General features: G+C 58.2%; 8 protein-coding genes across 8 annotated transcripts; all 8 read right to left on the bottom strand.

Annotated features, from left to right (window-relative positions):
- Positions 1-1,982: 1,982 nt before the first annotated feature.
- LDBPK_342570 (hypothetical protein, unknown function) lies at positions 1,983-2,537 on the bottom strand (the record flags this gene model as incomplete). The annotated part of the gene is made up of 1 exon (XM_003864368.1): positions 1,983-2,537. The coding sequence occupies one exon, from the start codon at positions 2,535-2,537 to the stop codon at positions 1,983-1,985; it is 555 nt and encodes a 184-aa protein (XP_003864416.1).
- A 2,729-nt stretch (positions 2,538-5,266) lies between these two features.
- LDBPK_342560 (gpi transamidase component, putative) lies at positions 5,267-7,483 on the bottom strand (the record flags this gene model as incomplete). The annotated part of the gene is made up of 1 exon (XM_003864367.1): positions 5,267-7,483. One exon carries the CDS (start codon positions 7,481-7,483, stop codon positions 5,267-5,269), a length of 2,217 nt encoding a protein of 738 aa, XP_003864415.1.
- A 1,199-nt stretch (positions 7,484-8,682) lies between these two features.
- Positions 8,683-10,704, bottom strand: LDBPK_342550 (hypothetical protein, conserved; the record flags this gene model as incomplete). Its single annotated transcript, XM_003864366.1, has 1 exon — positions 8,683-10,704. The coding sequence occupies one exon, from the start codon at positions 10,702-10,704 to the stop codon at positions 8,683-8,685; it is 2,022 nt and encodes a 673-aa protein (XP_003864414.1).
- A 1,437-nt stretch (positions 10,705-12,141) lies between these two features.
- On the bottom strand, positions 12,142-13,497 carry LDBPK_342540 (hypothetical protein, conserved; the record flags this gene model as incomplete). The annotated part of the gene is made up of 1 exon (XM_003864365.1): positions 12,142-13,497. One exon carries the CDS (start codon positions 13,495-13,497, stop codon positions 12,142-12,144), a length of 1,356 nt encoding a protein of 451 aa, XP_003864413.1.
- Positions 13,498-15,256: 1,759 nt separating this feature from the next.
- On the bottom strand, positions 15,257-16,024 carry LDBPK_342530 (hypothetical protein, conserved; the record flags this gene model as incomplete). The annotated part of the gene is made up of 1 exon (XM_003864364.1): positions 15,257-16,024. One exon carries the CDS (start codon positions 16,022-16,024, stop codon positions 15,257-15,259), a length of 768 nt encoding a protein of 255 aa, XP_003864412.1.
- Positions 16,025-16,761: 737 nt separating this feature from the next.
- Positions 16,762-18,477, bottom strand: LDBPK_342520 (hypothetical protein, conserved; the record flags this gene model as incomplete). The annotated part of the gene is made up of 1 exon (XM_003864363.1): positions 16,762-18,477. One exon carries the CDS (start codon positions 18,475-18,477, stop codon positions 16,762-16,764), a length of 1,716 nt encoding a protein of 571 aa, XP_003864411.1.
- A 1,197-nt stretch (positions 18,478-19,674) lies between these two features.
- LDBPK_342510 (hypothetical protein, conserved) lies at positions 19,675-21,318 on the bottom strand (the record flags this gene model as incomplete). The annotated part of the gene is made up of 1 exon (XM_003864362.1): positions 19,675-21,318. One exon carries the CDS (start codon positions 21,316-21,318, stop codon positions 19,675-19,677), a length of 1,644 nt encoding a protein of 547 aa, XP_003864410.1.
- A 968-nt stretch (positions 21,319-22,286) lies between these two features.
- LDBPK_342500 (NADPH-cytochrome p450 reductase-like protein) lies at positions 22,287-24,161 on the bottom strand (the record flags this gene model as incomplete). Its single annotated transcript, XM_003864361.1, has 1 exon — positions 22,287-24,161. One exon carries the CDS (start codon positions 24,159-24,161, stop codon positions 22,287-22,289), a length of 1,875 nt encoding a protein of 624 aa, XP_003864409.1.
- Between the last annotated feature and the right edge of the window lie 1,592 nt (positions 24,162-25,753).

Genomic DNA, 25,753 nt, shown 5'->3' with positions numbered 1-25,753 from the left:
AAAACAAGACAGAGAGAGAGTCGCACGCACACGCAGACAAGCACATCTACGATGCAAGCGAGGAACAAGCCACCGACAAACACGAAGAGAAGAACGAAATGAAAACCACAGAGAGGTAGAGCGACACCACCATTGTATAAAATGCCTTGGCATGGTAGTTGGGTGTGTATGTATGTATGTGTGTATGTGTGCGGGGGTAAGGGGGAGGATAGTGACAAGATGGAAACGTGCGTACGCAAGTGGACGTCGTCTGCCCTTGTAGCTACGCTGGTGGTGGGGGTGCTAGTCAGGCGTGAGGAAAAAAAAAACATTAGGGCAGTGAGAAAGAGAGAGAGTCGCAGACAAAGACGCACAAGAGATGAAAGAAAGGAAGAAAACAAACGGAGAAGAGACGGAGCACCGCCTCCTCTCCTGCTTGCGAATTTAAAGAAAACTAAAATCCGTTAACGCTAGAGTACGTGATGTAGAGAGAGTCGGCAAAAAAAAACGAAAAAGAACGCGTTGTCGCACCACCGCCGCCGCCATCGCTATCATCATGGGCTTATTTCCTCCATCTCCGTTTCGATGTCGACTAACACAGAGCAGGAGGGCAGGAAGAGACACACAACACAACACGCGTCGGCGATGAACGAGAAAGAGGCAAGGCGGGGAGAAAGGCAAAAGAGAAGAAACAGGAGAATCAGCACAAAAAAGGGGAGGGGGTCTAAAAAAAAAGTCACAAAGCGAGTCGAACACCGATAGCCGCAAACACAGGCACACACACGCACAAACGCACACACAGGAATGACAGCCGAGGGACAGGAAGCGTGCGTACGCCTGTGCTCAGCAACAAAACAGCGATAGACATGATGCGGCAGAGAACATGAAACCAACAGATAAATCGTTGAAAGCAACAACAAAAAAAAAAAGAAGAAAAGAAAGCGAGAGATGCGGGGTGTGCGTGGTTCAAGCCAGAAGGACGAGAAAGAAATCAGACAGCATAGCTAGTTTGTGTGTTTGGGCGTGCGTGCGTGTGTATGCGCCAGCATTTCGAGAGAGAGAGAGAGACAGGGAGTACGCGCGCCACCTCTTCCTCCTATCCTCCTATCCCCTCCTCACCTCTCCCTCCCACGTGCATGGTCGTCCGAAGCAGTGAGCTCGAGGGCAGGAAACGACGAACGGACAGACACACGCGCACACGCACACGCATATACACACACATATGCATGTGAAGAGAAAGACGGAGTGGGCAGAGACGAAAGCAAGCAAGAGGTCTTCAGTGCGTGTACAGGAAGAAAAAGTGGCAAGAAAGACGACAAAAAAAAACGAAATGAACGCGTGCGAACACACACACGCATACACATACACGCATCAACAAAAAAAAAGCACAGACACCGTACTCTACGCGCACCAGCGGTGCGTCGGCACACACACAAACACACCTGCACCCAGCACACAAACCCAAAAAACGTGGGAAGAGGGTTCAATGGAATCAAAGGAAAATCGGCGGGAGGTGGGTGGGGGGGAGGGGGAAGGCGTCCAAGAATAAAATGCGGGTGCGGTAAGAGTGCTTGTTTGCCGGGAAAGGGAAGGCTTGGCGAAGTGCGGCATGGAGAAGACGTCAACATGAACACACGCGCACATAAAAGTCCGTCGAACAGCAGAGAACAAAATCACTTCGAAGGTAACACAACGCACGCTTGCCTGTGACCTCTCTGTTCTCGCTTTCCTTCTCTATTCCTTTTAGTCGCTGTTGTTGGTCCTCGCCTTGTCGACTTCAGTTCCACATGAAATCAGACTGACACCATTGGTGGATTTCCATTCTCCGCTCATCCGCCGCTTCTCCCGTTGCCGCATCGATCTATATATATATATATATACATATATATATATATATATGTATCAGTATCAGCACCCGGCCATGTTTATCTCTCCTCCTGCGCGAAGGCGCGATTCAGCGTCGGGAACAAAAAAAAAAACATGGTCCGGGCAGCCACCATCACCTAGTCCTTCGGCCTTGGCACCGGGCGACCCGAGGTGCGGTCCACGCCACAGCTCACCACCTTTCGAATCACACGGGCCGAGGTGGCGGGCGGCTGCCGAGATGACGGCGAGGCGGCGCGCTCCGGCGTGGAGGATAACGACGGCGCTGTAGTCAGTCCGCCACCCGCTATCAAAGACGCGGGAGACTGCTCCATGCTGTCAGCCGTCTTCAGCGGCGTCGCCATCGGGGACATGAAGGGCGACGTGGAGGCGGTCGCTTTCGAAAGCAACTTGAGCAGCGCCTGGGTTTCGGTGGGCAGAGCAGCCTTCTGGCCCACGACGTGCGAGCGGATCGGCGTGTTTGCAGGATTCACTGCCACCACTGCGGGAGTCTCATCCACTTCGCTGTAGCACGCGTAGAAGCTGTCCTCCGGGGTGCAGCAGCTTTTCAGCAGACACGGCGAGTACGGGTCGTTGCGGCGCGGCGTCGAGGCAGGCGTGAAGGGCTTGGCGAAGACGTGGCTGTCGAGCGAGGAAGAGCAATAAGCCACAGACGCGGCGGAGAGCGGCATCATTGCGGCGGTGTTCACAGCAGTCGTCGAAGCGGTGACGTGCTTGTGGTATGCGAAGCCGGAAACACGCTCGCGACACGCAGACGGGGTGACCGTCTCCGTAGCAGCCGTGCGGCTTATGGCCTTGACACTCCGCAGTAAAGCGCGTTGGCGAGGAGTACTTGGAATTACTGTTGCGGCAGTGGCAACCTTCAGGCCCAACGGGGCGGCATCCTTGCTGTTACGAATGTTCTCGGCGTTGTCGACCGCGAGCGTGCAGTCTGACAGCGGGCATGCGGCAGAGGTAAGACGGCTCATTTTTCCTTTTTTGGTGCTTCTGTGACGCCTGAATAACAAATCTTTTCCCTTCGACAGGTCTCTTGCGTCTCGGCTCAAGCAGATAAAGATTTCCGTTACCTTGTGAATCTGTGCGTGCACGTACGCTCGTGAGTTAACGCGCCGTTGCCAGTCTTTATTTTCTTTGCTGTGTGCGCGTTGTGCAATCGCATCCACTAAGGAAGGAGGAGCACAACCACAACAAAGTAAAAAAAAAGAGATGCGGCAGCGAAACGCTCGAAGGCACAATCAAAGTACGAAATAAAAAAAAAGATAGATGGAGGAGAACGCGATGATATCCACGACGGTGAGAGTGGAAGAGGACCGAAACAACAAAAAGGAAACAGCGAAAAAAGTGATATTTGATGCTAATGGGGAAAAAAAAGAAAAAGAGCGGAGTTGTTCAATCGAAACAAACAAAGAAAAAAAAAAACGAAAAAAAAAAAGAGTGAGAAAGACCGAAGAAAAAAAAAAGAAAAACGCGAGACACAGATCCTTCTTTAAATAATAATAAAAACTGGCAAGATCAGCACGCACGCAGGCGGATAGACCGACGCTGTTCGCGTGTCCCTTTTTTGATTTTTTTGTTGACGGTGGCTTTTTGCACTGGGAAGGAGAGGGGGAGGGGCGAGAAAATGGATGGGGCTGTGCGCGAGCGCTTTGTGTGCCTTCAGCGAGCTGTCCTCTTAGTGCGCTGGAGACCACGACGTGGCGCTCACTTGATCCTCAGACGCTACTGGGGGTTTGTCTTGTGCGCTTTCTCTCGTATCCTTGTTTCCTTCCTGCGGCAGAACATGCACTCTTTCTCTCTTCTGCCCTTCTTTGTGCGCTGTCCGTCTCTCAGCACGCGATAATCGGGCAAAACAAAAAAAAAGAGCAGGATAGGTAACAAAGGAGGGAAGGAGGCAGAGCAAGTTCGAAACAGTGCGTACAAGGAGCGTCTTTTACTGCTGTTGTCGTTGCCTTTTTGCGTTGTTTTTCATGTGAAGTGGTGTCCTTCCTGCTGTGTTCCCCTTCGCCTTTTCTTTCTCGTCGCGGAGCGGCGTAGCTGAGGTTGTGTGTGTCTGTGTGTGAGAGAGAGTGAGTGAGAGAGAGAGGGGGGGGTAGATAGAGAGACAAGCCAAAACAAAAACCCAAGATGGGAAGGGGGACAACCAATAACCGCGAAGAGAGAAAGAAAAAAAAAAAAAACAGAAAGGAAAACAGAAAAAAGGGGGAGGAACAGCGCGTACACCGGATCAGAGGCACAACTGTGGTAGCCTTAAAATGGGGAGGGGAAGGGAGGGAAGATAGCTTGGTACACTAGTCGTCGCAGTGGTTGACGGAATTGGCGGCGCGTTTGAGAAAACCCTTTGCTTATCGCTTTTTTTTGTTGTTTGTTTGCTTGTTTGTGAGCGTGAAAAAATAATGGCAGAGAAAAATCTACAGGAAGTGCAGGTATGCGCAGCGACACGAGAAGGTGCAGGTCACGAGGACGGCGTGCGTGTGAGGTTGAGAAAATATGTGGTGTACGGGTGTCAGGGGGGAGGGAGAGGAGAGCAAGGAAGTGGCATGGGCACCGAGAGAGACGCGTTCACGCACGGCGGGAAGGGAGAGAGCGAGACATCAACGACGTTGCGCAAACGGTGCGTTTATGGAGAGCAGGCAAACGGAGAGGGGTCGGAAGAGAAGAGTGAACAGTGTGGCGAGTTGCGGAGATGGAAAGCGCTGAATGTAGCCGCTCGTGAAGTGCATGAGAGTCCTGTATTGAACGATGGAGTGCTCGGCCAGCGCGCGAGTGTGGGCAGCGCACTGCTGTATTTGGCCCGCGACTGGAAAAACGCGCATGTGCCCGTGGAATACCGGCGTCAGCACCTCCACGCGCAGCAAGAGCTCAAAAGAAAAGAGAAGGGATTGCCATGCGTTCTTTTCCTCGCCCGATGTGCTGTGGTGTTAGCAATCATTGTCCCGCGACATGTCGTGTAGAGTTACTTCTTCTTTTGGCGCCTTCGATTACATGGGCAACAACGCGGGCGGAACGAAAAAAAAAAATGGGGAGGTGAGCGGGAGCGACGGGCGGGTGTGATTGGAGTAACCACATAAACGCAGCAGCAAGAACACCACGAAACGGCACCGACGCACGCGCGCACACACACACATGTACACATACAAACACCTCCACCAGGTACTATTCGTCAGCGACGCATTGCACTGTGGCGCTCACATTCTCCAGAGTGCGTCCGTGTGCCCCCAACCAGTCCCTGTCGGTCCCACAAACCGAGGCACCGCAGGAGCGAAACGAAGCCACCGGTGCATAGTCGGCTCGCGGACCCGTAGAAAAGCCGAACAAAAAAAAAGATGAAGCGTGCAGATCTCGTACCGTCTTCACATGCTGGGACGGTGAGGAGAGAGAGGGTGGGAGGTCCTGGAAAGAGGAATCACTTGACGACGGTGGTGGCGCCTTCCTGCGGGAGTAAATTTACGAGATCTTCTCTCTTGCACGTCAAGCGCCTTGTCAGTCGCGTTAGCATGCCTGCAGCAACAGCCAAGAAAAAAAGCCCAAGCGAGAGCACATTAAAGATCATGGCGCCATCAGGGCCTGGGATCGTCGTCCCGCTCGACACGGTGGATCGCACCCAGTAAATGCATGCGTCATCCTCCTTGAGATTCGCCAGCGCGGCAGACAGGGACCCCTTTTTGTCGTCCCGCCACCCGTGGCTGCGGCTGAGCAGCTGGAAGACGGCGGCGAGGCTGTCTTCGTGATCGAGCTGGGGTATAGAGCCGACCGAAGCGACGTGGCGACGCTGAGCGTGACAGAAATCCGACTGGGATGACGTCTCCGCCGCGCCGAGGTCCGCCGAGGTCCCCGCGCGGCGAATTACCACAACAGGCTGCGGCACAAGTCGGTTGCTGTTGTCGTCTGGCGGCATATCCCCCAGCGCCGACCAGCCGAAGAAAAGCTGGAATCGGCCGAGCAGGACACCGTCGTGAGCGCGACAGGCTCGGCCACCGGTGCCGCCGCCGCCGGCCATCTCGTGGCAGTGTCGGGCATGCGCGTACGCGGCCTCGTAGGCGGCGACGTGCACCGGCGTTACGGTCGTCTCGAGGAGAACTGCTAGCGTGTTGGAGACGACGTCCGCGTGAGCGTGGACAATGCGCGTGGTGCCGAGTAGAGACTCCATGTTGTACAGGGAAGGGCGCACAAGATGCAGAGGAAAAAGCAGAAGGGTGCGGACCACGTCGCCCTCGCGGAGGAGGAACGAGTGCTGCAGCGCCGACTCCTCGTCGGCACCGTCCGAGCCCTCGCGCTTCTCAGCGTCTACCCCAGCGTGGGCGTCAAGTAAGACTAGAGCCGGCTGTAGATTCACGGTCAAATAGCCGTGATCCTTGCCGTGGGTACGCACCTCGTACTGCACCTCTGGGGAGCAGCCAATCCGAGACAACGGACTCGCAGAGGCCGACGCCTGCCGCTGCGGCGTCGCTTTCGCCTGCCCCTCGTTCGGGGACGAAACTATCGCCGCGGTTGGTAGCGCACTGCGCAGGTGTTGAGAGAGCCCGCCAGGGCCGATGTGCACCTGAAGGCGGCCATCCCGCGCGTAGGCAGGCAGTTCGCGCGACCACACCTCGCTCAGCGCCTCCAAGTCCGACGCCTCACCTACCACCATGCTCATGCGAACCTCGACCTTCAGCCGCACCGTCGGCGGCTGCGCAGCCGCGCTGTTCCCAGGGAGACGCTCTTGAGTCGCCTTCACGGTGAAATGCTGAAACGGGGCGCCAAAGTACTTAACGAATGATGGGAACGCTGCCTTGAAGATGCCTCGAGGCAGCCCCTCCTGCACGCCGCGGCCGGAGCGGCCGCCGTTGAGCAGAGGGCTCACGTGTTGCGTGCATAGAGTGTCGTGGTAGACGAGGTGGTACGAGCACCAGTACGCATCCTCGCCGCCGCTAGCGTGTGAGGAGTCGCGTTGAATGACGATCCCGTTTGGTCGCGAGTGCCGGGGCGTCGCTTCGGTCCAGCTCAGTGGCGACGAGGTCAGAGTCGACACAAACTGAGCGGCCCACTGAAACTGGCTCGCCGCGCCCCGTTCGTGACTGGCGCCGCAGAAGGAGACAGACGAGTAGGTGCAAACGGCGTGGTGAGCGAGAAGGCGCCGCAGACGGCCAAACAAAACGCTGTTACTCTCATGCTCGGCTGACAGTGCCGCCGCGTCGCCGCCGCGGCGCTGGTGTGCCTTCGGTATGGACCACTCGGGCCGCCACTTGCCGCCGCACCCGCACCATTCAAGGCGCTCGAAGCCGCGGCGACGCAGCACGTAGTACCATATTGGGTCAAAGTCATCGTCAAAAGTCAAGTGCTGGACTGCGGCGTCGTCGATTTCGTTCGCCTCGGCGTCGCCCTCCCACACCGCGGCGGCGCCAGGCTTCGCCGGCAGCGTCAGAGACATCTCCATTGCCACGGACACCAGAGTAGGGGTGGTGCCTCTCTCATCGAGACTGCCCGTCAGTTCTTCGACCATCATTGAGTACCGGCGCGACGTATTAGCTGCATAGGGGTGCGAGGGAGCCGTCACTGCCGCCGCCACCCATGTGAGCACGACAACGGCAAAGGCAAGTAGCACACCCGAAGCGCTCGGCCGCCGCTCCAAAAGATGCATGTCGCCGTACGCTATGTAGAGAGCACTCGGCGCACCTGTTTTTTTTTTTTCGTACAACTGGATAAACAGTGAAAACAGGTAGACGTCTTCAGAGTAATGTCATGAGCTTCGAAGAAGCGCCGTCTCACAGACAAGAAGAGGGCAGGCTTGGCGGCGTGCGTCGTTTTGGTAGCGGTTTTTGAGGTTTCTTCTCTGTGGCTGTTTCCTCCTCCTTTCCGCTGGTTGTACCGCGACTACTCTCGCCTGCGCATCCGCAAAATGGGCATGACGCGGGGAGGGGGAGGGATAGGAGGGGCGGGAAGGTGAATAAAAGGCGCAAGGTGTGAGTGAAGCGGCCGGCGCAGAGACAGGCACAGAACACCAAGGGAAAGTAGACCGTCGGCACTTATAGCAGCTTCCATGGCAGGCGCTGACGACAGAGGAAGGGCGGGGTGGCCATCAACCGAGATGTCGGTGTCCATCTGTCTGCCTAAAAGACACCGCTCACGTGCCACCACCACCACCAACCCCGTCACTCACTTCGTCCTTGCTGCCAGGTTAGTCCGTCCTGAAACCACCGCTGCCCACCTACACGGTGTTTGCCTAAGCGTTTGCGTGCGTGGATGTGCAGCCCTGTGAAGGGCCCGGAGAGTGGCACGCGCGCGAAACATCCTCGTCGTTTTCCCTCACGACCCCCATCGACTCTCCCCCCACTTTGCTGTTGGTTTTGGTGTCCACAAGCTCTGTACGTTTTCTTCTTGTTATCGTCGCTATCGTTGTTTTGTTGTTGGAAAAGGGAGGGGAAAAGCGGCAGCGTTGTGTAGTCGCTGCAGTCGGCGAAAGCGTCTCATCCTCTGCGCGACATAATCGTCGCACTGGGAAAAGAGTCGACTGAAAACTTACAAGAAATGGTAAACCGCGTTACAGGCTTCCACACCTCAGCCTACTGCCCCCTTTCCCCGCACATGCAGCTTGTTGCTGCGGCATTCCGTTGCTGTGAGGGAGGACGCTACAAATCAATATATATATATATATATATGGCCTTCGAAATACAGAGAGAGTATATGCATATACATATATATTCCACAGGCAACAGAGTAGCGATTTCAAAAAAAAAAAAAGAGAGAAGCACGCAAGCCAGCAGGCATGCTGTTGTTTGGTGCGCAAGGCTGCCGCAGCAGACGCCATTTTTTCTCTTCTACGTTCGCTTCCGATATGCCTTACTCAGCTTCTCGATTCACCGAAGTGCACGAAGCTATTCTGCGCACATTTTCAGTCGCCAGCTCTGCCACCGCGACTTTCGTCGTAGTCGTCAGCGGGGGCGGCGAGGGCATCCGCGTCGGTGACGAGAGCCCCCGCGTTCTTTGTTCGTGGACCGACGTCTGTGGAGGAGGACCGTCGTAAACGAGCACCGGCTGCGGCAAGCGTGCGTCGTTTCGCACTGTGAAAGGTACCAGCGCCGATGTGGAAAAGAAGTGGAAGAAGAACGTGAAGACAAAGGCTGCGCCGTAGCCGAACTTGTCCGCCATGAGGCCACCGAGGATAGCCGAGCCCGACCAACCCGCAGACTGCACCGACTCTAGTGCGTTCCACCGGCTGTGGCGATGCTCGGGCACTAAATCCATAATGAGCGCGCGAGACAGTCCAACCGTGCAGTTCATCAAGGCATTGCGGAATACATACGCCAGGGACATCCAGAATTTCGAACCGTACCGCGTCTTCTGCGCCAGCGCCATGTACAGCAGCAAAAAGGTACCGATCACCTTGGGTGGCATCGCAGCGCGAATGCGGCCGTACCGCTTGCCGATGAAACCGTTGATGATGGCCATAAGCGTGATCAAGAACGAGTTGAACAGGTTCAGCACGCAAATCGTGGCCAGGGACACGTTGTAGTTCTTCATCAAAAACAGCGGTAAGTATCGTGTTATCATGCCGCTGCCCAACAAAAGGACAACATCGCACGCGACAATGGCCATAGGGTAGATACGCAATGGAAAGCAGTCCATCACCCTGCGGCGGCAGGCGGAAGCCTCCTCGTACTCGTGGTCCACGTACTCGATGTGCGTGCCGGCCGGGATGTTGTGGATGTCCACTAGTGAGCTTGGACCACCTTGCCGGGTATGGATGAGCGACGTTGGGTTGCCAGCGCTATCCGGACCGACCGCAACGCTCGTCGCTCCCTCGCCAGCCGAGGCGGCCTGCTGGTACGGTTCCATCCCCACAGCCGTCGTACCCTGCTTGTTCTGCAGCAAAGCAGCATCCGTGCTGCGGGTGGCACACACTGAGGGCCCATAGTGACTCACTAGCGAAGGAGAGCAACTGTTGTTCGTCGGGTATGTGATAGATGAGGGAGCGCAATCCGTGGTGTCCGTCTTGTCGCTCTGCACGAGGTTCGACGGCGACAACTCCTCATCTACCTCTCCTTCATGGCCCGCCGCGTCCGTGACACGCCGCTCCTCCACATTGTACGTGCGAACGGGTGCGCTGGGCACACCACCGCCCTCGCAGTGGATGTCGTCGATGAGGACAATATCCGTCGCCGCGGCAGCCTTCCGCTTTTCGTCTAGGTGGGACGGCAGTGCCACAAACAACTTCGAGAAGATGATCATGGACATCAGGTGCAGCGCCACCCCGCATGTCATGACGATCTGCAGCACCTGAACGTTCCATTCTGTGCCAACAATCAAGTAGAGAAACAGAGACGAAATGAGCCCCACAATGGGACCGACAGACTCGACGCTGAATTTTAAGCTGTAGAGTCGGTCGCGCTCGCCCGTGCGCAGGCACTGCGCAAACACGGACTCCACACACGTGAGGTTCAGCCCCATGTAGCAGCCCTCAAACATTTGCGCGACAATGAGCAGCCAATGATGCTTCATCCAGATTGCCAGGGCGACAATGCAGAGTTTCACCATGCCCAATCGTACCGCAAAGATGAGCGTGTGAGACGGGCCCCAGACTTTGTCCGCGATGTGGCCGCTGACAATAGCGCAGGACAGCTCGAAGAAGCCGTTGACACCCGCAACAACGCCAACGGCAAGGTTGCTATTGTTGAAGAGAAGGTACACGAATGGCGGCCACGCGTTGGACATCCAGATGGAGGTGGCCATGCTGTTCATGAAGACGAAGAGAATGATAACGCCGGCCATGGACTCGGAAAGCGGCGGGATGGTGAAGAAAGTACGGAGATTCGCCGTGTAGTGCCTCACCACCTCAACCATATTGGCAGCAGTTGTCTGCATCTTTGCTTCTCTGTGTTGGTGTTGTTGTTCCCTCGTTGATTTCTCGTGGTTGCGCGCAGATGGTGGATGTCGCGAATGAGCTTATGTGCGTGTGCGACGGGCGATGGGAAAAGATTATGGGGAACGAGAGCGAGACGAGAGAGAAGCGCGCACTCGCAAAGGGTTGTTCGTTGCTGGGCGCTAACAGGGAAGAAGCGCTCTCGTAATGGCGAGGGAGGCAAAAAAAAAGCGTGACCAGTTTGAAACACGGCAAAAAGACATAAGACAGGAACGCACAGGAAGTGAGATTGGGTTGGGGAGAAGGGTTAACATGGCGCCCCACCGCTCCCCCGCGCCTTCTCCCTCACAAATCCAACCCAAAACGCTCGCGAAAAAAACGGAAAGACAAAGTATGAAAAAACAAAAGACAGCCACGCAGAAGAGAGGGGCGAGCACTGTGCAAGCGAGTGCGCTGGATCCTTCAGTGCCCTCGGCCTGTGTGTGTGTGTGTGTGCGTTCGCGTTTGTGAATATCCACTGCGATGTGAACGAAGCGGCTGTGGCAGAGTGCCGCGTGCGGCAATGCCGTGAAGAACGATATATGCGTGTACATATAGTTTTTTTTTCGTGGGTGAGAAATAGCATGAAGCGGCAGAGAGAGAACATCCGAGAGAAGGAGGGGGTCAGGGAGCGAGAAGGGGGACGTTGAAAGAGGGCGAGAACGCGGTTGGTTGCTTCAAGGTGTGTTTACTCACTATGTCACTACAGCTGCTCCTACGCAAAAGCACGGGGGCAGCATTCGACACGATGGCGAACAGTTCACACAAAACAAGGAAACCGTCGCAGCGGGGCGGCCATAAACCCAACGAACAAAACATACACATGCACACAAAGAAAGGACACATCAATGCCCCCCCCCATAAAGGACGTGCAGGCGTGAGTGTCCTTCCTGTCAGCTGCCTACCACGATTGCTCAAGGTGAGGCAAGGGCGGCATGGCGAGTTGCTACTACGAGCTTACCACACCCCCACCCCTGCCGGCCTTCGTTGCATAGCGTCGAACAGAAACCTAGGCGGCGAATGGCAGAGCTTGAGAGAAGCTGAACTCCAGTAAACGCGGGCGTTCTACTCGTCGGCATCATCAACATGTTGAATTCGAAGGTGGAGGCAGCTTGCTGAGGCCTCGCCACGATCACAAGTGTAGTGGTACACAGGGGGGAAGGGAAGAACACAAAGTTAGAGCTGTACAGCAGCAGAACGAGGGGCACGCACCGCCTCCGAGGACACAGGGGGGAGGGGGAGGGAGGGGAAACTCATGTCGCCCAAGTGGAGGAGCCAAGTGAGAAAGGAGTGCGGCACTGAGCGTACACGCGCGCACAAGCCTACAGACACATAGCAACACTGTGTCACAACAAGCCATCACCCCACCCTTTCAAGGCACAACGCTCTTCGTTTCGGTCCTAGTAAATTTCGCCGATCTGGCTAATGAATGAGCCCACCACGAGCCATGCCAAATACTGGGTGCGGTTTTCTGCCATAAGCGCCAGTGTTTCCTCTGCCCGCGAAAGGCGTGAGCAGAAGCGAAACTGCACAATGAAGTCAGCGCGCACGTACGTTGTCACGAGTCCCGAGCGTGGGCCACGTAAGAGGCCGGGCTGCACCGTTCGCCGGCGAACGTACCGGTGATCTGCCCCGTCCGCCTTCACCTCGATCAAGTCGTGCAGCGGCAAGAAGCGAATCATGCGCCGACTGGACGCGCTTCGATACCATGACAATACCGCGTGGAGAATGCTCGGCCGCTGGTCATATGCCCGCCCACAGCCCAACCGTATCGAGCCCGCCATGACGTCCAGGAAGCGAATCGCAAAGAAGCGCTGGTGAGGCGGGCCACGAGAAGCGAACTTCAGCATCACCGACCCACGCGAAACGTACTCGTCAAAAGCGAGAATCACCTCCGGTGGGACGGACGGCGGCGGAGGAACACCGCGGTAGTATGCAACGGCTGCGATGACACGCCGCAGCATGCCAGTCGGCTGCAGTGAAGGTGTCCTGGCCGACAAAAGGGGTCGGAGCGACGCCGCCGGCTTCATCATCGCAGCGTCCTGCTCATCCGCGTCGGTGTGCTGGCGCGACAGTGAGCCAGCCTTGGACTCGTTCTCGCCGCGGTACACCTCTCTGCCTCTACGGCCATCGTCCACCCACCGGATCGCACCGGGCGGCGGCGCGTCCAGCGGAGGGGGCCCAGTGGGCGTGACGCGTATTGGGGATCTGGCACTTCCGAGTGGCGTTGGCCGCGACGATTTCGTTTCCTGCCGCTTTCGTGCACGCGAGCCAGCATAGACCCTATTCTGGTCCCGTGCTCTCTCTTCACTCGAGGAGTCGCCGTTGTTGGCGTCACTGCCTGAGTACGAGTAGGTGTAGGACGATGTAGACCACGAGGAGGGCGCGTCGTACTGCCTGTTGCCACCACGTGCACTCCTTCCTCGGGCGCCCGGCCCACTCACTCCGCTGCCGCGACTAGCGTCTCGTCGCCGGCAATCTCGAGACGTGGATCCAACTTGTACCTCCCCGATTCGAGCGGTCCTCGCCCCATCACTCGACGATGCACAGCCCCATTGAAGTGTATACATGTCGCAGTACCGGTCCGACGTGTCCACTGTCCTCCTGGAGTCATTGCTGCGGAATCCACCTCCGTTGCCGTAGCGCAGCGACTTTGTGTGCGCGCTGCTGGAGTATCTCGCAGATGAGTCGCGCCGAAGGCCGTTGTCGTCGCCCCCGCTCGGTGATTGCCACTGGCGGCCGCGCCTGGAAGACATGGCGCGCGGAATTTGCACGAGAGGTTGTCGGTGATGCGCTCGCTGTACGACACCGTGTCGCACGGCAGGTCAAAGCAGGACAAAAGAAAAACACGGCAGGGGCCGAAAGCGAGACCGAGAGCCCCAACGGAGTACAAAGGGAGACGCACGGTTATTACGAGAAGAGACGAGCACAAATGAGCGGCGCACAAAGAACCAACGGACCCTGGAAAACGGTAAACGCTCGCGCACAAACGTTTCGAGCGACCCTTCGTGGCCTCTACCGCACGACACGCGTCAAGTGTACACGATAAGCGGAGATACACACACACACACGCGAACACACGCAGAGAGTGAGCAAGACAGAAAGGCACAGCAAGAAGAGAGATCAGCGGAGGGCTACCAAAAAAAAAAAATGAAGGTGGGTGCGGAGTTGAGCAGTGGTCGCGCACCGGTGATGGGCCCCGTGCCCAGAGCACCACAGCATATAAACTGGCGTCACCGTGTGTTTGTATCTATGTATGTATCAGTGGTGCGGCACACGAACGCCCACAGACTCAGGTAAACTAACAAACCCACGCGCCTACAAGGCCAAAACAGTCGAAGCACGCTGCCGCTCCTTATGTTCACGTGTACGTGCTTGTCTGCGCTCTCCACTGACGATTCCACAGCTGAAAAGCCGAAGCAAAAGAGTGTGCAGGCCGAGAGAAATACAGTGATACAAGGACAAGAAAAGAAAGATGATGGGATTGAAAGAGGGGATCGCAGGCACACGATGCAGCTGGGAGGTGCGATGGAGTCGATACGCGTCACGGTAGAGACGGCGCGATGGCCATGGCCTGTGAAGACCAAAGACGAGAGGGTAAAAGCCATAGGTGGGAGAGCTGGCTGGAACGCACGCCACTGGCCGGTCTTCTCTACCTGCATCCCACAGCCTGCGTTTCTTCATGGCGCGTCCAAACAGTATCCTGCAAGAAAGCGAAAGGCGACGCAGCCTTGTCGCTGCCGGAGTCGCTTGGCGGAATCACGGCTGCCACACGAGACAGTCGGTGGTAGCATACTGCATTTCCCACCGCCACCACCACTACCACCACAAACACACACACGCACGACTCGCTGCGCCCAGCGCCCTTTGCTGTCTTAAGGTCTCTGTGTGGCAGTCTCTCTTGGCTCGTTTGTTATTTGTGTGTTGGCGTCCATCGGCACCACGTGTGTCTCTTGTGTTGTCCTCTTCGGTTAGTTTTTGTTGGCTTTTTTTCTCCGTCTTAGGGAGGGAGGCACACATTTAATAATGATAATAAAACGAAGCGAGCAACCCCAACACACGAGAGCGCGCGCGCTGCCCCTGTCGGGAAAAACACGAGCGCCCCGGCGCACCCACAACACACGTCAGTATCCCAGCAACGACCAACACCAACAACAACAGAGAGAGAAGCCGACCGCAGTGGCGGTCACAAATCTCACGGGGGCATCGCTCACCGTCGCCATTTGTTTCCTGTCCAGGCGCCTCGCCGCATCACCAGTTAGGCGCAGGCTGGCACCGCACGCAAGGGAATTCCACATGCGCGGCGACAGCGCACAGCAGAGGCTGCTGCGATTAGTGCCGCACAAGCGGCGCACTCACCAAGTCCCGATGCGGCACACACAAACACACACTACTGCCCCACTGCGACAAGCCCTTTATACGCACGCACGCGCACACCAGACGAATACCCAAAAAGAGGGAAAGCGTCGACTTGCATGAGGAGGGAACGGAGGGGGGAGAAGCATTCTCGGCAACTTACGTGCGGGTCTCGGCACGCGAGACGTCCAGCACCACATTTTTGAAGTGGAACTTGCCTTCCTTGATGGCCGCATCCGCCATCCACGCCTCCTCGAAGATCACAAACGCGAAACCGCGCGTCTGGTTGTTGTCGCCGCGAGGAATGCGCACGTTCTTCGTGATCCACCCGCGACCCTCGAAAATGCGGGACAGGTTCTCCTGCGTGATGTCGTCGGACAAGTTGCGAATACGGATGCCGGTGGTTGACTGTTCGCGGTTGTCCGTAGACTTGGACGCAATCGCGCCCCAGGTGGAGCCGGCGCCGCTGCGCACTACCCTTGGATCCTTTTTCGCCTTCTCCTCCATCTCGCGCACAATACGCAGGTGCTCGTCCTTGACAGCGACGTCGATACCGCTAGCCTCGTGAATCATACGCTTCACCTCCGCACGGCTCTCGCGCTCGAACTGGTCGACTGAGCCCATCTCAAGCGCCAGCGGCGGCTCCGCCGAGACGAGAGTGGACTGGTCGCCCTTGCCCTTGCCAAAGTGCGCGAGCTTCGCGCGAATGTCCGCCATCGTGACCGGGCGATCGACGTGGTACGAGCGCACCTTCCGCATCACCTCGAAGCGGTTGCCATCGGCGTCCACCTCGAAGGTGATCTCCGTCTTGGCAGTATCCCATGACGGCTTCGGCTCCTGGTACTCGGAGTAGCTGTCGTTGTCGTCGGAGCCGTACGCTGCCTGGTACTGCTCCTCGTCCTGCGCGGCATCTGCCCAGTTCGACATAGTGATGCAGATGAAGACGAGAAAATGGGAAGGAATGCTCACTCGGAGAAACAAGGGTGGGCGATGATGAGGAGGGTCACTAACGGAGAAAAAAAAATTTTAATCTCAGGAGGGGAAAAAGGGACAGAGTTCGTTCGGGGATAACGGAAAAAAAAGAGAAAGTCGGCACGCGCGGATGAGCACGGAAGGTCAAGTGATCCACCTCCGGTTGTTGACTGCGCAGCTGGTGTGTGAGCGATTCCGGCGAGAAAGAGAAAGGATCGAGAACGGAGTTGAAAGAAGGGGAGAATATGCGTGGATAGATTGGACACGAGTGCAGAGCAGCGTCATAGGCGGGGGAGGGGGTGGGGGCATACAAAACTCACGGCTGCTCTGCCGCTGTCGGCGTGTCGAACGGGGCACATGGCACCTGCGAGGTATCGGCGTCTCCCTACTGACCTCCTCTCCAGCTCCCTCAAGTCTCTCGTGAAAACAAGTCGAACGGCAGACATACAAAAGACACCGTCGCTCTGTGCCTCCCTCTGTGCGAATCTCCCCTCCGGATCTTCTTCATTCTTCCGTCTTCGGTGTTGCAGGCATGGCTGCGCGACAACGGCACAGCGAGCTGGAGTGCTGCGCTTCGGTGACTCACGTGTTTTGCCTCTTTCCTCAAGTTCTCCTGTGCGTCCTTGTAACGTCGCACCGTTGCGCGGAAACACCGCAGGAAAAAAAAAAACGCAGCCGTCGCCGGTGCGCCGTCAGTGTCGCCACTGTGGTCGCTGACGTGAGAGCGGCTGTGGTGAGGGACCACGACTTGCGCGGACGCGCGCCATCGAGTGAAAGGTTTCGTTGCGCTGACGCTCCGAAAGAGCCTGCCACGTTTCCGCTGGAGCTGCAGAACCTCGGTGCGAGGTTGGGCCGACATCGTCGCGGCTGTCCAGCCACTTACCCCTCTGCGCGCGAGCCTCTGCTGGTGCAGGTGGACACGCTGGCTGCGGTCTTGCGATGGTCGCGCCTGCGGCAGAGGCAGCAGCAAAGTGTCTGATGCGGCCATCAGCACAGGTCGGAGGCTGCGCCTCGTCACCTTCGACATCGGCCAACGAAGACGACAAGGTCGCGTACTCCTCCTCGAGGCGGCGCAGCTCCGCGCGAAGACGCGCTGCCCGGTCGTCACCTTTTGCGTTTTTCTCACCCGGCACCCGTGGTGTTTGCGACGCGCGGGTGTGAGTGCTTGGCTTTGGAGGTGAAATGGGGCAATGATGACGAATCGGCTGTGCACTCATTGACACGGAAGCCTCGGACATACTACGAACGGCCCCTTCGGGACCGCCACCTCGCTCTACCCGTGCCACGGCGCGAGGCTGCCGCAGCACGTGAGCATAGTGGGTGCCATCTTCTTGGTTTCCCATCGACGCTTCCGGCCCCGAGCTGGCTGCGCGAGAGACAGCATGCCTGCCGTGAGGAGTGCGGTGACTCTCTCTCTTCTCTCTCTTCCCTCGCTTCGCGCGCTGCCGCTGCTGTTCCTGCAGCGCCTGTGCGGCGTACAGCTGCTGGTAGTAGAACATCCAGGCGTAGTACACGTCATACCAACGCAGGGTGGGGTCAAGAACGCCCGCTGTGCTGGAAGATGCATGGGGGCCGGCGTGGTTGTTCGCTGGCGAATTTGTTGCAGTGGGAGCGGGACGGGGCGGCGCCGGCGATCCAGAAAGGACAGGTGCGGGGGCTGGCCAGCCCCAGGGTGAGGAGCTGTGGAAGCAAGATGCTGCCCCTAATCCGGAGGCTGCAGTGACGTGCTCAGGTGAAAGTGCACGGCTCCCATCGCAGTGGTGGCGCTGATGCCGCGGGTGCTCATGGTGGTGGCGCGGGCATCGCGATTGAGCATCCTCCTCGCGAAGCCGGGCAGAGGCGGATGACGCGACCGACGATGTCGCTCGCCCACGACTCAGAGGTAAGCGCTCCTCGTCTGTGGAGCGCTCGGCAATCATCGCACCGCTGCAGCGTGCATATTCACGGTTTGTGCCGGCGTCCATGGGAACCTCCAGCACCCTCTCAGCCTCTCGCAGAGCGGCTGTGATGGCTGCCGGGTCTACATCGGACGCCTGAGAAAGATCTGCGAGGCGCCTTACCACCGCATATCCTGGCAAAGACATCGTCGATGGCGAGTGAGAGAGCGGCTCTGCGCGGGATCCGGCGAGGCGACGGACATCCTCATCTGGGAAGGGAGGTGGCGACACTTCACGAATGCACTCGCTGAGCTCAGTCCACTGCGGCGTGCGATACGGTGAGGACCGCGGCGCGCCCGTAGCAGGTAGCCGAAATGGTGCCCGGTTTGTCTGCAGAATCACACTGCTAAGGTGGCGCGGGAGGTTGCCATGCAGGTCGGGCGCGAGTGTGCCCTTTATCAAATCATGATGGCTCTCGTGAAACGCAAGGATATTAGGTGCAGAGTGGTGAACCTGTGGTGCACAGGTCATTGGTGAGTGTGTATGAGTGTTGGTCATTGTCCTTCTGTGAGTGCCTGGGTAACTTCACTCAACGGCCACTGTCGTGGCAGGAGGTGCGCTGGTGGTGCGACGCGACCGCGAAGCAGCCGTATATGAAAATACTAATAACGAAAACGACGCAGTGGTTTTCAACCTGTCCCTAACTCGATGATCTACGGCAACGTCCGGCAGCGGCTGAGGAAGTGGTGATTTGCAGCCAGGTTGCAGGTTAACAAGCAGAGCGGACGAAATAAAACAATAAGGAAGGAGCGCACGCGCAGCAGCAGGTAGCGGCGCTACCAGATCTAAGTCTAGGCAGGTGAATATGGACACAGAAACTGAAAGCAAGCAAATCAAACGTGCGCTGTCGAAGGGTGTGGTGGCGTCAATCAGTGATGCGTGCGGGAGAGACAACCGTGTGCGTGCCACGCTACACAGATGTGATGGCAGGAAAGCGTAAAATGGAAAAGAAAAGCGCCTGCCTTCGCCGGTCAGCGCGTGTGTGCAACTGTATGTATATAGATATATATGCGTATATAGGGAGGTGTGTGTGTGGAGGATTTGTTCGCAAGGCTGCCTGGGAGGGTCCTCCGCTGCCCCGGGACACTTGAAGCTTGACCTGGCAGGGGAGAAGGAAAGCGGCGCAAGGAGACGATGAACTGTATGCTTGTGAGAGAGGGAGCGAAACAACGAAGCGCACAGCAGACGGTGTGGAAAGAGACCACGCGCCCGGGCACCGGCCGGGTGTACATGTCTGTTTTCCGTTTTGCCGACCGCATTGCTGGGACAGTGGAAAGGGGCGAGGTGCGGGTGTCACTGGGAAAGAGTGGATGGGGCTCACATTCCAGAAAAAACACTACGGTGTGTTTCTCGTTTTCTTGTGAGTCTGTGTGTTGACCATCTGAGGCACGAGCGCAACAAGCGAGAAAAAAGAAGCGGCGAGTCGCACAGGGCACACGGTGCCTAAAGCCGCACTGCATGAGCATGCGTCCTCGAATAGACCAAGGCGCCGCTGTCCGTAAAAGCAACAGTCAAGGGGACATCATGCGCACGCGCACACGCGCAGGAGCACGCCCACACACAGAGGCGCGTAAACGAAAGCACACAAGCAGAGATGCAGCGTAAGCCCGTCCCAAAGACGGGCTGCCGCCCACGGCAATCCTCCCCACGACTGTCACATGCCTCACATCAGGACTTGACAGGCATCCAAATGCGCACCGTGGAGTCTGCGCTCATCGTGGCGATGATCGGTTTGCGGGAGCGGCGCACCGTTGCTCCGGTTACGCGGTCGCGATGACCCTCCAGCCGCTCCAGCACCACCGCACCGCCATCATCGGTAACGTCACACACCTGCGCGGTGTTGTCGGGCCCGCCTGTGACGAGCAAGTCGCACTCTGTCAAGCGCCGCGGCGGCCGAGACACGCCGTCCATTTCGCCATCGTCAAAGAAGACCGACATCTCCGTCTTATCACGCTCTCCCTTCCAGAAACCGCAACGCATAACGTTGCCGCGCGTCGGCACGCCTGCGAGGACGTTGCGCAAAACATAAAGGCCGATGCCGTCCTTGCGACCGCCGCCGGTGAAAGCGCTGAAGTTGCCGCGATAAAGCCGCACCATGTTGTCGCCCGAGACACACAGAAGCCGACACGTGTCATCGTCGCTGTGAAAGTGGGCAATAAAGGAGATGGGCGAGCGCGACGGCTCATTCTCGATCTCCGTGGCGCGGGTGAAGCGGGGTGGGCCGCCGACGCTGTTGGCGCTGCCGCTTGCCATGAGACCGCTGTTTGATCCGGGAATGTTGCTGCCGCCCGCAGCGCCGTCCTCCAGCGTCGTCATGGGTGCGGCGTCCCCTTCTACAGCGCCGTTCATGTCGTTTATGGAGCCACATCGCTGATGCTGATGCTGCTGAGGCGGCAGCGGCGGCGGCGGTGGTGAAGACGAACCTGGCAAAATGCCACCGATGCTGCTGTTGGCGGTGGACAGAACCTGATCAGGCCGCCGCATATCCCAAATTGACACAACGCCGTTGCTCTGCCCCATCAGCAGCTGCTGAGCGGCCTCGTCATAGCTCAGTGAGTTGATGCGGTAGTCGTGTTCCTGCACCATACCCTTTCCGCCGACACGGACGTCAACGATGGCCGTCTTGTGTCGCGAGTCGGCGCAAGCGAACAGCGACGGTCCTAGCGGAATGGCAGAGAGCACAAAACCATGGGTAGTGTACTGGTACAGCACGTCCTTGTTCGTCGTTCCGCCGTTCACATCCCACAGCTTCACCGTATTGTCGTACGACGCGGAGAGCAGGCAGTTGTGATTCATCCACGCGACGTCGCTCACCGCCTCCTCGTGCGCCGTGGCATCCCACAGCTTCGCCCCGCTTAAGTAGTTCTGCACGATTAGGCGGCAGTCCATGCCGCCAGTGGCGATGAGGAGATCCTCGCTGTCGGAAAAGGCGCAGCACTGCACCGCTCTTGTGTGCTCCCGCAGCTGCTGGCGCATCTGGAATTTCTTGCTGTGATGCTGCGCAGGGGATTTGCCACTCTCTGGTGAGGCTCCGATTGCGTTGTATTGGGCCTGGGCCGTCTCAGCATGTGCCCGTTGCAACGCCTCCGTGCGCAGTGCGCGGATGTCGATGGGTGTCTCGAGCGACACACCCATAGTACCCAGCTTGCTCACGGCGATGTCGAGCAGAGTGCTCACTTGGTACAGCTGTTGGCGCAGGATAGTGTTTTCCATGCGCACCTCGGTAAGCTGCTTTTGCAAGAGGATGCGCTGGTGCTGAGAGGCGCTCGCAGCCCCCTGCGACGCGGCCGAGGAAGCGGAATGGTCAGCCATCTTCTTCTTCAACGGCAACGGCGGCACAATCGCCCGTGTGTACAATGAGACGAATGGGAGGGAGGAAAGTAGCGATTGGAGAGAGGACGGGACCGTTGAAAGTGTGGGTCACGCAGAGCAACGCCGGAAGTGAGTCACGGTGACGTTGAAGTGTCCACGACACACACGCGCTCGCATACGCCGCTCTTCGCCGGGCTTTCGCTCATGCAGAGTAGCCAACAGCCAGGCCAGCCACAGACAGCGAGCAGGTAAAACAAGCTACCAACAGAAAAAAAAAACAGGAGCGCTCGGTATGCTGCTCAGAAAATGCGTGCAGCGTGTCCATCAAGGGGGGGAAGGTACCTGCACAGGTGTGTGGCGGGCAAGCAGAGCACTGTGCTTGCGTTTGTGTTTCCTGCACGCACGGCGCGCCGCGGGCGCAAAGGATCGGTGCCGCCGCCACGCGCAAGACGACTAAGCACGCGTGGAGGAGGGGAGAACAAGGGTCGGTGTGCAATGCGACGCGTCAATAGCGGCTCAAGCGATAGTAAAGAACGGTTATGGCGCCGGAGAGAGACGGGGGGGGGGCAACAGAGAAAGAGATACCAGTTGTAGCGCCGTTGCGCAAATCCAGTAGAGGATGGTGCACTGAGAGAGTTTGCCTGCAGAGGGGCAACGGTTATGATCACGCGATCGCAAGCTCTGCAGCACAAGCAGCCTGTTGAGTGTTCCCAGTTCAGGGTTGCTTGCCCGGGATAGTTCTCCGTCGTACAGGTGCAGACGCAGGCAAAGGGGTCGCGAGCAGGGACGCGCATGACTATGCAAACAAACTACCGGCGCCTCACCTCACCGCACTGCTTGTCTCATGTTCTTGGCTGCCGTGAGTCCATCGAGGTGGCACCGTGGTGTTGGTGGCGAATGATCAACTGAAGCACAGCGTGCCGCTGAAAGAGAGTAACACACACACGCACACACAAAAATGTTCGCGCCTACGCCGACCACGAGTCGATCTGATAGCGACCCACGCGGCCAAGGGCCCTGATGTGCGCGGCCGCCCCGGCTTCGTCCTGCACCTCTGCCACGGTCGCCTCGACAATCTGCTCTAGGGTGTGCTGCACGTCCTTCGGCATCTGCTTCGCGTTTCCACACACGTACACCACACCCGGCGGGACACCGGCGCCCTCGGGCTGCAAAAAGGACGACGTCAGCCTTGCGTGCTGGCCGAGCTTGTGCTGCACGTAAACCTTCTTGTCGGTGTCTCGCGAGAAGGCCGGGATAACTCGGAGGGTGGGCAATGCACCCATCTCCTTCAGCGTCGCCCACTCCTCGCGGTAAAGGTAATCCTCCGCCTCACGTCGGCATCCAAATACAAGCACCACCGGCACATCATCCCAGCCCTGCGTCGAAAGGCCGGCGACCTGCCGCAGAACACTGCGAATTGGTGCAACACCCGTCCCCGTCGCGATGCACAGCAGCGGCGTCGGTGTAGCAGGAAGTGCAAGGGAGCCCTGCCAGACAAAACACGTCAGCCGTGTCCCGGGGGACGCCCCCACCAGGTAGGAGCTGCAGAGCCCGGTGCGGTGGCGCTTGAGTGGCGTGTGCCAGTCCAGCAGCCCTACGCAGAGGTCAAAACGACCTGCGCCGTCCATTGCTGGCGCGGAGGCGATGGAGAAGTAGCGCGGCAGCATCGGCATCGCAAACGACAAGACCAACTCCAGAGATGGATGAAGATCCTTGAAATCGTGCAGGACCTCGCATAGGTTGCGCTTCTCACGGTGCGCATACTGAAGGTAATCGTTCACGTTGGACGGATCCGCCAGCTCGTAGAGGCGTCCCCGCACGTCGACCGCGCCCTCGTCCTCCCCAGTCACCTCATGCGCGAGCATCCACAAGAACTCTTGCGACACCACAGCGTCAAGGTCAAAGTAGTGACGAAGCAACGAACGTAGCGAGAGAGGCCGCCCAAAGAAGGGGCGGGCGGGCTGACGGACGAGTCCATGCGAGGCGTCTGGGGTCACCACCACCATCTCTGCCCCGTCGCGCTGCAGTCCGCGCAGCAGCCCCTCTACTAGCTCTTCGCGATTCGGGCAGTAGATGCCGAGCGCATCGCCGACATCGTACGCCGCGGCGTCCGTGGTGTCAGGGCCAGCGCGAAGCTCCAGGTGATGGACCACCTGCTCGCACGCAGCAGACGTGAGGCGCCTGTTCGCCACCACCTCGCAGGAGAACACAGAGTCGGCAAAATACGGCAGTGGCGCGATGGCGGCGTTAGCGGAAGAAGACAGCGCGCCAGCTGTCGCCTCGTCGCACGCAGAGGCGGGTGCAATGCTGAAAAGAGGAAAGAAAGGAAGGTCCTCCTGCGGGTAGGCCGGCGTATGTGCGGCGGCACCGCACTTGTCCGGTTTCTCAAGTGCTTTCCACAGCTCCGCGAGCCAGGGCTGCAATGCCTCCTCCACGCCCGTCGCGTCGCTCTCATCCCCCAGCCCGCGCATCACAATCGGTGTGCCGCCCAGCTGCCGGAGACGGTTGTGCACCATCTTGGCCATGTGGTTGAACTTCAGGTACAGAGAGTCGCCCAAGCCGAAGACAGCGTACTGCAGGCCCTCCATGCTGCCAGCGGCGGTGGGTTGTAGCAGCGACGCCCACGACCGGCGAAACGTGTTTGGGGCATCTCCTTGATTTGCGTTGGAGCAGATAAGAACGACAGGCCCTCCGGTGTGCGGCCACTCGGCGATAGGCAGGTCATCGGCGGGCAGGCACGAGACGCACTCGAACCCCCGGCAAAGTGCCAGTCGAGCGATGCGCAGCGCTAGCCGCTCCGCGTTGCCAGTCTGCGTCCCGTACAGAATCGTAAGGTCTGTCATTCGACACACAGGCAACGAGTGAACGCTAGAACAAAGAAGATGCCAGGCGTCGTGGTCGTTGCTGACTCAACCAGACGGATATGAGCGTCACGCAGATCGCTCACTGGTCGCCACAGTACGCATGCGCAACAGCAATCAAGAATCGAGGGAGACAAAAGACGCGACCCACGCACCATTCACGAGGGGACACGAGTACGCGACCGATGGGGCAGAGGAGAAGAGAGGAGGTGGCATGGCGCTGTCAATGAGGAAGAGAGAGGCACCGTGCGCAGATGCACTTTTCAGCATACGGCACGTGCGCCATCAACGACAGACCCATCCACGGCAGCGTGTGCGCCCATGCATCACGTGCGCGGATGCATGTGCTCACTTAAACGAGGCCCCTCTATGAGCACAGCGAAAAGGATGAGAGGAAGGACGCTTCTCGTTGCGCAGAGCACGTAGCCCGAGAGGGTCGTTGACGCGTCACGCACGCGATTCTTTTTTTCTCTCCGAATGCGAAGTGCCCATTTCACCACAGGCCAGCGAACAAGTCGACGCACGCGGCCACAGTTCCCCTACCTCTGCCGCGCTAGAGCTACGTCCAGGCACTGGGCCCAACACCGCTCGGCGCCGTTCAGCCCACCGCAATTGCACGGCGTGCAGCGCGGGCCAGACCCAGGACTACGCTCGGCATCACCACATCGCAGCTCACGCGCAAACAAAAAAAAAAAACACAGTCGGTGGATGCGTATATTCGCTGAACCGTCGGCACCGCTCGTAGCGACTTTGTACAGGCATCATCATGCCCGCAAGTCTCTTCGGCACAGCGCCAGCCCCACGCCCGTCCTGCCGACACCAAGGGTTCCCCCCTCCCGCCGGCCGTACCCGAGGGCGGGCCTGCAGGGTGCTTGGCTCCTCCCCATACAGAGTGGGCACTGGGCACTGAGATATATCACGCACGGAGGCGGCCGGTACTATCCGCGGTGGGAAAAAAAAGGCTAAGCATGAAAGGCGTGTAGTGGTGGGAGGGAAGGGGCGTGAACTCACGCCGGCAAACACTGAGATGCAGAGGGCAGGGGTCACGAAGCACACGTAGATCACACAGACCGCAGCCCACAACTGAGCCCGGGGGTGTGGACTTTGCACAGAGGATAAGCGGGGAGGTTCATGGGCGATTCCATAGCTGTGTGTGTGCGGTGCACCCACTCCACTCACCGACGGCTGCACAGCGCAAGCAGTGGGCTGGAGAAGCCCGTGAGAGGCACGCGTACGACGAGCACTGCCACAGAAACAGAGGGCGAGCAGCGAAAGAAAGAAAGACACAAGCACAAACAACGGACAACAGAAAGACAGAGGAGAGACCGTCTCTGGAATTGCGGCGATAAGAAGTATGGACACACAGCCAAATCCTCCAGCGAGAGGGGGAGAGCGCGGACCGTCCGAGACCAAGAATATGAGGCGCGCGGACAGAGCAAACCAACAGCGGTGCGGCCACCGAGACGGAGGCTACAGACGCGCCGCCACGACAGCCGTCGCGCACGCCTGTCGAGCGAAACATGGGGATCGACTACAACCAAAAGCGTCGCAGCAACGACTAAGTGACGACAGAG

This window comes from Leishmania donovani, chromosome 34 (assembly GCF_000227135.1).
Source record: "Leishmania donovani BPK282A1 complete genome, chromosome 34".
NCBI classification, from domain to species: Eukaryota; Euglenozoa; class Kinetoplastea; order Trypanosomatida; family Trypanosomatidae; genus Leishmania; species Leishmania donovani.
The sequence above is the reverse complement of the archived record's forward strand: the minus strand, read 5'-3'. Positions and strand labels throughout refer to the sequence as shown.